This window comes from Poecile atricapillus, chromosome 2 (assembly GCF_030490865.1).
Source record: "Poecile atricapillus isolate bPoeAtr1 chromosome 2, bPoeAtr1.hap1, whole genome shotgun sequence".
In the NCBI taxonomy this organism is placed as follows: domain Eukaryota; kingdom Metazoa; phylum Chordata; class Aves; order Passeriformes; family Paridae; genus Poecile; species Poecile atricapillus.
Window position 1 is genome coordinate 44,406,068 of NC_081250.1, and position 12,586 is coordinate 44,418,653.

At 40.2% G+C, this 12,586-nt stretch overlaps 1 protein-coding gene across 1 annotated transcript in view; it reads left to right on the plus strand.

Annotated features, from left to right (window-relative positions):
- The window catches only part of GLB1 (galactosidase beta 1), a 44,210-nt gene extending 39,129 nt beyond the window's left edge, over nt 1-5,081 (plus strand). The window contains exon 16 of the mRNA XM_058831633.1: nt 457-5,081. Coding sequence (XP_058687616.1) covers nt 457-717 — 261 coding nt within the window. The 3' untranslated portion in view covers nt 718-5,081. The remainder of the gene's footprint in view (nt 1-456) is intronic.
- The last annotated feature ends 7,505 nt before the right edge of the window (nt 5,082-12,586 follow it).

A 12,586-nucleotide genomic window follows, 5' to 3' on the forward strand; every position in this document is an offset into this window, starting at 1 on the left:
AAATCAGAGAGCAGGGACTACCAAGGTATTGTGTTCTTATACAGAGAAGCATAACAGCATTAGGATCTGCTTTTTTCTTCTGTGACTTCATTCTCCTTTTAACAATTAGCTTCAAGCAAATACAGTTTTCAGATTTGTTTTGGTCTTAAACTTGGGTCAAAAATCAATGCAAGGAGCCTGCAGTTGTTTTCCTAATTATTGTCATGTTTGGAATTACTGCAGTATTTCACCACTTTCTTTTTAAATATTAGTGATGGCTTTAACTGCTCAGGGAATTTAAGTACTTTTGACTGTCATTAGCATTTTCTTGTACAAGTTTTCTATCTTTGTGTTCAGTCAAACTGAAAGGTGAAGGGAGTTCAGTTACTATATCAAGAATGTTATGCTTAAGTCTGTTTTGTCATTTCATCTCTGACAGATGAATAAAATGTTGGTTTTTTCTTTCTCTTTTAACAGGGGCAAATTTGGATCAATGGCTTTAATCTTGGTCGCTACTGGCCAGCCCGTGGTCCTCAGCTGACCCTTTATGTTCCAAGGAATGTACTTGTTGCATCAGAGCCAAACAACATAACGGTGTTGGAGCTGGAGCGTTCTCCTTGCAGCACCCAGGCGTGCGAAATAGAATTTGTAGACAAACCTAATATCAATGCAACCCTACAGAATGAAACTGATAAACCCCCACTCTTTGTGAGAGATCTATGGATGAAGCATCTATAATGATTTGAGTATTTCTTTATCTTCCCCTCTCTGCCCTTTGCTTACCTTTCATTCAAACCATACTGATTAACACTGAGGCTTTGAAAAAGCCAAGTTGTTTAGGTGGGGCAACTTAAATTCTTCAGACTTTTTTAAAATCTCTCATTTAAATATTGAATTTCTTTTTAAAAATAAAAGCTGAAGCTTTGAAATTTGTCTTGGACTGTGGCATTGAGCTCAACTGGAAGGTAACGTTTCCATCAGCCTAGTAAAAATGTAGTTCATGTACTCCGCTTACACTACAGTAACCTTCCTATGCTTTTATTTTTTACCATGTTTTACCACTGGAGAGGAGCCTACAGAAGGGGTGTGCAGCCCCCACTACTTTGCTGGTTTCACTTAAGTGGACTGGTAAGTCAGAGCTGCCAATAAACATTACACTTTCAGCTTCCTTAATCACCTTATTAGAGTATTAAAATAATTTTAGTTTCATTTGGCTTACTGTCAGCAATGAGTGAACCTCATTTTTTAAGGCAAGTGGCTTTGGGGAAATTTTAGTTCGTTTCTTACAGGACCAATGAGAAAAACTGTGGAAGAGAGGGATCAGATGCCAGATGTCCAAACAGCAGGAACATGGAGTCTGCATCTGTCTCTTCTTAGAAAGCCAATTTACTGCTTCCCTATTGCTGTCTCTGAAGACTTAAAGTAAATTGATAAGTACAAGGACATGTGAAATTTAGCCTACTTTAGTGGAACCACAACCTCTGACTAACTTGCCTACAGAATGTGGTTTTAAAATGATGAAATTTTTCTTTATTTCGTCTGGTTTGGGTTGGGGTTTTTTTGGTTTGTTTGTTTTGTTTAATTTATTTTTCTTCCTAGTGGTCATGAAGTACCTGCTCTTCACAGGCCAGCACCTTGGAAGCAGAATGCTTGAAGTTAAAGAATTTTATTTCTCTTTTAGTCATTAATTCACATCACCTGTTTTGTTCCAGTAAACTGATGGTCTTTGTAAGTACCTGATATTTGCAGAGATGCACAAACTCCATCAGTACATCTGACTTTCTGCAGACAGAATCTTCTTTTTCATTCTTGTAATTTTGGTGTCAGTCATGCAAATTCCATGGTGATATTTAAACAACAGAAGATGATCAAATCAAGTGTTTTCATAATCTATGATTTTCCCTTTGATTTTTGTCTGACATTATTAAAATTGTTCTGTAAAGATTAAATTTTTCCTCTGTGTGTTTGAGAAAGAAGAAAGGGACAAGAGAATTATGAGCAGTATTAAGGGAGAAATGAGATTGTTACATGCCTGTGGATGAAGAATTATTCTTGTTGATGTCTTGTTTATTTTCTCTGTTATCAAGAACTGTACAAATAAAAATGAAGTAGCTGTAATGGGCTGAGCTTGCCACCCTTTTCTGAGATGGCCAGTGCAAAATCCTGGACCAATACTGTCACTGGATAAGAAAGTGTAAAAGAGCACCAACCATTTCATGTCTGCTACATGTCTGATATATTTGATGGGCTTTCAAAGGAGACAAATGTAGCTTATCCAAGACAGAGAGGTTTTGTTCTTGAATTCTGACCTCAAATGTCAATTCTAGGGACTGAGGGCTGTGTGTTCAGTATCCAGATGTACTTGATTCCTGGAATGGTCTGCTTTGAACCCAGATTTTTTTCTTTCTTGTCACCATCCTTATGGAGAACCTGGAACAGTCTCTGCATGCAGTTGTCAAGTATTAATTGCCTCAGAGCTAGGCCTTGAAAGTAAGGGATGAAACAGAATTGGTTTCGAACTAGTTATGGTTTTTGTGGCTTGGAGTATGCAGAATGACAGTACTATTCATGTATTATTAAAGCTCAGTGCTGTAACAGCTGGGAGGATTTTTATTTGTATGACAGTTTGTGCTGTAAGGGCAGTGATACTCCTGGTTCTCACTTTAACTTCAGCTTCAACTTGTACTTGTGAAAACATAATGTGATCTATGAGACTTCACTTTTCACCATAGCTATGTAATATTACCAGCAGAAAGGCTTTGCATCAAGAATTATAAACATGCATCTGATTAGTTCTAAGAATAACAATGTGAAAAGAATGGGTTTGAAGTTTTTCAAGTAGGGCTCTAGATAGCTTCTTTGGCACACCTGCCTATTTACTGCTTTCAGTGAAGTGGTCTCCTGTCTGCAGAAAAGAGCTGCAAGTGGTGGCCCTGATTCCTAATCCTCTTCTACCTACATGGAAACACTGCTGGGGGTGGTATTTGAGTATGCAGAAGGGAGGTCCTTGTAACAAAGCACCTTCAGAGTACGGCTCTAGCAGGAGGAACCTGTTGCCAGTTGCTGCTGCTTTATCCAAGGATGTGTCTGCAGGTGCTGCAGCTGAGTGTTGTGCCCTGCCTGTGCCCACACTGGGGCACTGTGCCCACACCACACGCCTGGGACTTACCTTAGGTTTCCTAGCCTTGCCATGGAGTCCTGCTGAGACTGAGTGTGATACAAAACAGGACAGCATGGCATTTGCTCCTTTGCAGCCTCAGGCAAGTCAGTTATTTTAACCTATCCTCAAATGTAGTTCAGCCATGCCCGAGGTGGACATGTAATCAGAATGAAACCTTCTGACTGAGGGTAAATGAGAAAGAGAAGAGGGGCCATGGGGAGTTACCTGGCTCGCCTTTACCCAGTGGGAAAGGCACTGGTGGGTCTAGTTTCAATTTGTTTTTGAAAGGCAAGATGTGAAAGCATTGTCAGACCCCTGGCTAGTATATGTGGTGTAGCTGTATGAAATATTCCAAGTGCTGCAATTCAGTGGGATGGTCTCTGGTGGAGCCTGCTGCCTCCTGAAGGCCTGGCAAGAAGGAATATTCCTAATGCTAAAACTGTGGATCCTTAAATCTTTCCTGGTGCATCTCCTTGGGAATTTGCAATTGCTTTGCTTACATAGGAGCTGAGTAATGATCAAAATGTTCTCTGATTTTGGCAGACAGTGCAAGTATGGTATTTGGTCAGAATTAGTTCATAGAAAACCAGAAGTTTTACACTGATCCCCTCTGGAAGGTAGGCAGATGCTTGCAATTCTGTAGGGGGATGCCCTTTGAAATCTACCCATAGAGCCACTGTAGTGGCTTAGCTTAGCACAGATTTATTTTTTTTCCGGTCTGGCGTGGGGTTTGTAAACTTAGTGTGTAATCCTGCCTATGCATGAGTGAAAGCCTTTAAATGTGATTTTTTGGGATGAATGAGCAAATAGAAGAACAAGAACTGGCAGTGTGCTGTGTGGTTGAATTCTATTAACTTATGTATGAGACTCTTTCATAATGTAACTATCTTCTGTGTGTTAATCAACATTTTCTAGTCCTTGAATGACAGGACTGAGACTTGCTCTTGACTTCCTTCAGACTCTCTGTGCCTTTTCTAATTCTCTGGTGCAGACAGCTTTCCAGTCTCCTACTATCCAATCTCCTTGGGACCTCTGCAGTGCCTGTTGTTTTCTTTTCCAGTTTCTTGGGTGAAGTACTCATTTTTGTTTGCACAGTTTGAATACTTGCAGGAGTGACTAGAAATAATCCTTCTGCCTGGACTGCAAGCACTACCCACCTGACAGATATGTGTCAGGTTTTCAGAAATGACAATTACAGAAGAAGGATAATCCTGTGGTTTGCAGTGTGCTCAGAAGGAGGTGATGCTGTTACTGTACAGGCTGACAAAGTAGCAACATTTTAACAGATGATACAGAATGAAGAGTTTGTGAGAGCTGATCTAGCCCTGTGTCTCTCTACCCTAAGGCAACATCATTTGTATCTTAAATATTCTCAGTGTGTTTCTTTTGATGAAGACTCCAGTCTTTCCTGGGCAAGTTATTCTGGTGTTTACTATTGGGGAACTTGTCAACAATAGCTGAAGCCATCATTGGTGTATGTAAGCCAGTTATCACTTTCACTGTCCACAGCCAACACAAAGTGTATATTTGTGCTCTGAGGCTGTTTTGTGCCCTCTCCGTTACTTTCATATCTTTTAAAACTGGGCTTAGATAAATGTCAAGAAGTGCAAGGTAACACAGAGACAATTTAGTAAAGATGTGAAAAGACAACCAGCTCTCAAATGACTTGGTCCAGGTGCTACAGCATCTCTTTTTGATAGAAATAACTGAATTACAAGAAAGTTGTCTTGCAGGCTGGGACTTAAAGGCACAGCAGTTAACCTCAAAGTCCTGGCTGGGAGATTGTGTGACAGAAGCTGGAAACTGCAGAAGAATGGGGTCTGTTTTAGTAGTTTTTCAATGAGAAGGCAAAAGTAGGGGAAAAATAGATTATCCTAGAACTTGGTCCCATGGGCTGAATGGAAAAATGTTGGAAAAGTGCATCACAAGGATCTTTCTTATGTTTTTGTGCTTCTTATGCTGAATAAAGTGTGTATGTTTAAAAATTCCTTTTCCGAAAATATTTCCTGTTGCTTGTTACTTTATCAAGTGACCTTCCCCAGCTTTGGGGGAAATATTGGAGCTCTGTCTTACCTCAAGACGTTTCACAGAACCAGAGCTTATTTCAGGTAATGCAATCCCCTTTGACTAGGATATATGATGTGGCCAAGGAATTTGGGATATATTATAGAACTCCTGTTTTGGGCTTTAGCACATACACCTGTCCCTCAGGAGGTGAGTATATACAGAACTTCAAAGCCATGGTCTTAGGAAGGTTCCACATTTAACTCTGTAGAGTTGGAATGGGAAGCACAGTCTTGTTCCTGAGACTCCCCAGCATACTTTGATAGCGAGCTCTGTGCCAGCATCATGGTAAGGCTGCTGTCTTGAACTTTGGTATTGTGCTTATAGCTGCATGATCATAACTTAACCTTTTAAAATCTTTTGGTAGACAAGAGAGGGGAAAAAAACTAATGAAACTAATGAAATTGAGAACTGAATTTGAAACTCCAACTGGAGGTACATCTGTTGAATAACAGTGCAAATTCAGTAGGAAATTGCAGCCAATATCTGTGGTCTGAAAGGCTTTTCCTGTTTAAGTTTTTTTATTCACTGTAAGTATATGCACTGTTTTTATTAAACTTGGTTCTTCTGTATGGCTCATGCTTCTATACTAATATTAACTGAGCATTTTCAGTGTTTGTAAATGTGGGCCAGAGCACAGATCTGCCCACTGTGGACAGATGCCTAGCAACTCATCCCTCTGATGCCATAGCTAAGAAATTCTTACCTATTTCCTGTTTCACTCTTCCTGAACTCTTGCTGGCTCTTCCTCTCTCAGTAGGGAAGTCTTATGTGTAGAGAAACTAAAAAAATTCCTTCAATATGTCTTTGTTTGTCTAAAGTGGAGTTAATCTCCAATCCTTCCACCTACCCATTGGCAGTCATTGATAGACATCACCTATTTTCAATTCACAAAACAATAGGTTAGATGATGCCTGGTTTACTTTCACTGTGGTTGCTGGTCAGCAAGCACCTTCTTTGGACACATAACCATGCTGTTGTACTTGTCCTGCTCAGTGGATGAAAGAACATTCAGAGATTCCCAAGATTTCTTCTCTCTCTGACTTTAAGGATTTGGCACAGCTCACAAGGTCTCTTGTCTCAGAGGCTGAGGGCTTTAAAAACTCACAGAGCTCAGCTCATATTTTTTGTTGTATTTGTTCTCTTTTTCTCATTTGATAGAACTCTGTTTTTTCATTTAAGAAAAAAGGCACTGAGTTTGCCAAAGGTCCATCTAGCCCAGTATCTTCTTTTGAAGTAGAGCATATCTGATTATCTTCTTTTGAGTTTCAGCATCTGGAATTTTAAGGTAAAGTCTTTTTTTTGTACAAAGTTGAGCTGGAATTTTAGTGCTTTTAAGCTCTTTTCAGTATAACAGACTCAGCTTTGACAGCTGATTCAGCTACTCGCTTCCCACGACTCAGTTTGCAAAAATAACACCCCCAAAACTCTGAAGTTCGCACTGTGTAAGGCAAACTGGAGTACAGCAATTGAAATAATAATTTGAAAGTATAAACTCTTTTCAACAGCTTTGGTTGGTGCTCCATAGTGTATTCTGATTTGAGAGATTGCTCTTTTGTTGTCAGGCTGTAGACCTTTTGATGCAAAATTATGATGCTGGTTTGACTTTGAAAGAATGTTCCTGTCCTTTCCTGTGAAGTTCTTTGTTTTTTCCTGTTACCTGTTTTAGTGTGTTCATGCAAATTGGTGAAACCCCCTGCTGATTACAAATGTCAAAACCTCAAGTTAATTGGGCAGGCAAGTTAAAAAGAGATAGGAGTTTAGTCTTCAAACCTTTGTGATCAAGGACAATCACACATTGACTGAGAATTGTTGGGAAGAAATTGCTCAAAACTGAAGACTTGTGTTTAGAATAATGCATTATGAAGTTTTCATCTTCTGTGGAAGGAGATGAAGCTTTCTGGGCTGTGAGTAAATGAGAGTGCACGATTCTTGATGTCTTGAGACAAAGCAAGGAATCTAACAATGCACAGATTTTTCTTTCTGTAATACTATCTAATTGTAGTATTTTTCATCTGCAAAATGCCTTGTTTTACAAAGGAAGGCAGAGTTTTGATTTCTGTGTGGCAAATGCAAGACTCAAATTGATCTACATCCCTTGCAATGCTAAAGGTCAAACCTCAACAGATTTAGTTTTCTTTCAAGAAGTCGTATAGGACAAGGGTACTACAATCTGTTTTGGGTATATTAACTCAGATTGAGAGGTACTGATGGGCTAGGTTACTTCTGCCTGGTTAAAGCCTGCAGCACCATGATAAGGGAGCCAGTGCAGACAGTGAAGGGCATTTAGTAAGGCAGTGTTAATAAAACATGGGTCTTTTTTCTAAACATGACCATTATCTGCACAAATACAACTGGTGCCAATGGCATTCTGACCCTGTGCACCACAGTCTGTCTGCGTGGGACTCTGAATTTGCAGTCACAAAGGAGAAACACACTGATTCAAATGCCACATCTAGCTGCTGAGTCTGTATGAGGTTTCACCTACCGGGTCCTCAGGCGCTGCTCTTGTTGGAATACACTCACACCTCGTGCCATTCCCTGACCAGGCAGCTGTGGCTTTTGCTGTAAAAGAATTCACTGCTTTTTTTTTTCTCTTAATTTTTTTTTTTTTTTTTTTACTATGTTTCATTTTGCTTTTGCAAAAGCAGTGACTTTGTGGAACCTTGTGGCCTCAGGTCTAGAAAACATGGCAGACTTTTTTAGGTGTCCTTAAAATAAACATTGATGCTAGCAACCTATTTCCTCTGTTGTTGAGAAGTATCAGCTCTTCCACAGCTATCTCTGTACAATTAACTGACAATTCTAGAGCTTTTTTTACATTTCTCCAGGAACCTGGAATCTTGTGTACACCCACTAAATTATGCTGGTATGACAATTCAAGAATTTGACATGTGCCCTGCTGAAGATTCAGATCATGTTCGGTTGTATCATATTATGATTGAGGTCTTCATTGTGAATTGCCTTAGAGAAAATGTGAGCTTTTTAAATTCCCCTCTGTTTCTGGCACTATTAATAGTTGCTCTGCCTCTGTGCAAACCCATTCCTGGAATTGAAAAAAAAACAAAATCAACATGCAAATTAAAATTTGGCAGAACCTTGTGTATCTAGTACTAACCTTGTTTTCCCAGTCTCTGATGCAAATTGTAAATAGTTGTCACTTAAGGGTTGACCTTTCATAAATGCTAATATGATGTTTGATTGTTTAGATTTTATTTGCATAGTCTCATATTGATAGAGTCTATAAAATGCTTTATTCTTTTACACTACAGGCAGTAGATTAAAAAAAAACCGACAACACAGGAAAAAAAATCCTGTTTGTCTAGCAATCATCACTGAAATTTTGGTTCTAATGCTAGCTTTTTCCCTAAATTCTGATACATTCTTATGTGTAATAAGCTACTTTTTGAGCAGTGTGGTAGATTTATTCTATTTAAACTGTTTAAGTATGATAAATAATACAAACCCTTGAAATTTTTTACAATTTTTGGTTACATGAGGACTTCTGAAATTATTTCGTCCATCAGAATAAAAGTATAATAAGAATTCAGAGCAGAATTAATGAAATACTTTATTGCAGTAATGTTAACTAATAGGCTTGGCATACTCTAAATAGTTTTAATGTGAAGATTAAAAGAAAATGCAGAGGAAATTTTAGGCTAAAAGGTGTTTATTAATAGCCAATGCACCTGCCATCAAAAATTTGCCCTTTCCATATTTTCATAGAATCACAGAAGTGTTTTGGAAGGGACCTTTAAAGGTCATCCATTCAAACTCCCCTGCAATGAGCGGGGCAGCTTCATGAAACTGCCTTGTCAAAAGCAAAACACTCTGTGGTGTCGTGACCAGACAGGCATCCCACGGTGTGACCTCTGTGTGCAGAGAACATGAGCTGAAGTGAGTGAGGGAGTGAATGGATTGACTCCACCTGACTCTGGAGATGAGGTGGTGGTGTGTGAGGTTCATGCAAAAAGCCAAAGCAGCAGCAGAAAGGCACTGACCTCCCCGTTGGAGATTTTAGAGGTTCCCTAATATTTCTGAGGTAAGGAAGCGAGTCTTGACCTGCATTATGCAAGGATGGGCTTGTAAAGCAGAACTGAGGAGAAAACAGCCAGAATATTTCCTTTTGTAAACTCTTCAGCCCCTTCTCTTTAGGACTGAGGAGTTTTACCCTCATACTATGGGTTTTGCTTTTCCAGAAAGCGTAAACAAGATTCTTGATAGCAAGGGCAGACTTGTTTCCTGCAGCTTCTCAGTGCTTAGGGCCTGCAAAACACATCATTACTCCCTGCAATCAACCAGAGATATTTTCTTTCCATTCCCAGTGATTATGAATGACCAAAAAGGCCATCAGCAACAGCGAAATCCATCCTTCTATCCTATGCATCCTTCTATGCACTTTTTGCAGCTTTCCCTCGTGCTTTGATAGTAGAAAAGGCAAGTCACTCACTCAGTCTGCGGTCATGGTCTTGCTTGTGGTCAAATTTCAGTTTACCAGTTATAAGCAAGTACAGAGATGTTTTGTGGTCTTTCCTCTGTTTATGATGCTTTTGTGTTACTACGAGCCAGTACTGCTCTCTCTGTGAGTAATTGTGACAGGTTAAATGCTAGGGAGGGCCCCTCTCTTCCATTGTTCTGCCCAAACCACAATACTTCTATGGAGATTCTTTAAGGGGTGCAAAAGAGACAAATACGCTTTTCATGCAGGGATATCCACCCATTGTTCCAATCACTGTCCCAGATACAAAAGTCTCTCCTGAACTTGGCTGCTTGGACCTTCTTGGAAAATGCTGATTGAATGCCACTAGTCTCCCTTGAGAAGAAGGGTGCATTTAGTAATGTCAGTCTTCATTAAGTCTCTGTTGTTTTATGTGTTGCTAGCATCACCAAGAGTACTTTTTATGAGTGTCTCATATCTATGGAAAAAGATCAGATTCTTGCAGATGAAATCTTGATTACTTGCCATTGTTTTTAAATGCAAGCAAGCAAACATCTTGGAATTTGAAAAAATGTCTTAGTGCCTTTATAGTTTTATTTTGCGACACTTGAATTCACGAAGAGCTTGCATTATGCAGTTACGGAGCTACTTATACTGGATGTGTTCTGTTACTTGTTTTGAAACAAGAAATTAAAACCCAGAGAAATTTCAACCCTTCAAGGATGACTTGAAAAATAAAAAAAAATTAAAAACAGTACAAAAATTAAAGGAGTGTGATCCATTGATCAATCATGTATTTGGGCTGCATTAACACAGAGGACTTGATTTTGTTGGCCTGGAACAGATAAAGAGCTTCTTTGTTTTTGAGCTTCATTTCTGTGAAAAGTATCTTTGACTCAGTGACTGTCCCATAAGATGGGATTTTGTTAGTTTTTGTGATGGATGTTGCTGTTGGATGACTGTGAAAAAGAAAATCATCCTGGGAGCTTCTGACTTGGTGTCTTCTTAGTGGTAGGGCTCATTGCTTTAGGACTGATTTCTCCATGAGTGCCATTGGCACTTACATGTAACGTTGCTGTGTCACAGTAAGATGACTGCAGATATAACAACCACTCCTCCTTTGAATGGTCTTATCAGTTATACAAATGCTACAAATCTCACCACTATTATATCATTTCCAGTCTCCTCCTTTCATGACTGGAGTAGCAAAGTTAAGCTCTCAGTAGGCATTGCTTTAAGCACTATTTTAATGATGGTTTTGATTGACATTTCTAAATGCCCCTTGATTTCTAACTGTAAATAAATCAGATTGAGGTGTTGGCATAAGAGGCAGGATGTGATGAAGCTGGTCTGTGTTAAGAGAGAGATGTTGGCTAAAACTGCAATGAATTAAGAGCTGTTGAAGGAAAATGTGTGATGTAGATCCTGCTGGCAGTTAGAAACATCCTGGTGACAGAGGAGCACTATGCTGCCTGTGGAATTGCAATCCCTTCAGAGCAGGTGTGCAGAGCTGGTGCTGGGACAGTGACAAGCAGTTGCAGTCTAGGAAGGAGAACTGCAATTCCTCACTGGCTCTCAGACTGAGAGGAGCAGATTGACTGGGAGGAGGCTGCTGATCGTGATGCTGCTTCTGCACGATTAAAAGGGGTAATGCTGTCCTCCAGAGTAAATGTGTAAGGCAGCTTTTTGTTTAGGGAGTGACTGTGGTGGCCTAAGCATGCTATGAAAAGAAATCAACTTCTTGTTATCTTTTCATCATTATTTGTATTTTATCTAAATAGCTGATTTCCCCCTTCATCTATCTTTCTGTGGTTGCTTAGTATAACTGAAGAGAGGATGCAGGGTGGCCTTCTGAGGAACCTTGATGTAAAAATGTGCCTTTAAGAATGAGTCAGCTTTGCTTCACTCAAATGTCTATCCATTCTCTTTCATGGTTCAGTGGGTTTGTACGTACATTCTTCATTGCTGGAAACTCTTGTTCAGCTAAAATAACACCTATGTCAAATGACATTTTGAAAATCCCTACTTTATTTTTGCCTGTATTAATACTATTATCCTTTCTCATCAGCAGATTTCAAAGCCCTCTCTCAAAAGAGGAGTGGCATTGTCCACTGCAGCTTGGTGCATGGGGGAGGGGGGTTTGTTCAGGTGACAGAGGAGGAAGCCACCCATGTTCAATGAGCTCCAGCACCAGGACTGAATTCCTGAACCCATCAATTTAACATGAGCTCCTCTGCACCCAATGCAGCAAAACTGCTCAGAGCACAACTTTCAACTCAGTTGCTTGTCCAGCAGTTGAGCAGCTGTGAATATTACTGGGAGAACTGGAAGAGGCTATTTGGCACCAAGGAACAAGACAACATTCACCTGGAAGGAGTTCTGGCTGCATGAGGCACCCTCTGCACTACAAGAAACATGCACAGGCTGTGGGGCACGAAGCCAAGAGGTGACATGAGGTGCATTTGAGTTCTGTGTGGGAGAGGGTCTCTACACTGGCTCTGTTTGTGGCATTGCTGCACGGCCTTTGGGTGCACCGTTAATTCCACACATGACCAGATTCAGCATCCTCCCTCACCACAGAGTTTGCCCAGACCTGGACCAGCCTGCAAGCCATTCCCTGATACTCCTCTTTGCCTGGGACGTCTCTTACATCACAGCTTCAAGAGCCTACAGCTTGCTGATTCCTTTGTTGACCATAATTTTTTCCAGGTCAGCACAGGCAGCCTTTCCCTTAGTCTGGAAAGCAAGTACCATTCTTGCTGACTAGAGGGATCACAGAGCAGAATGAAGAAAAAAGAAATTGCAGTGGAAGCTGTCTGGCTTCCAGGTTAGTGTGTGCACCAGACAAGTACATAGCTCAGCAGTTCACAGTGCCTCTGCTATCAGCATCACCATCTGTGAGGATGTTGTGTTGTGCCACCTTGGGATATTATTATGGCTTCATT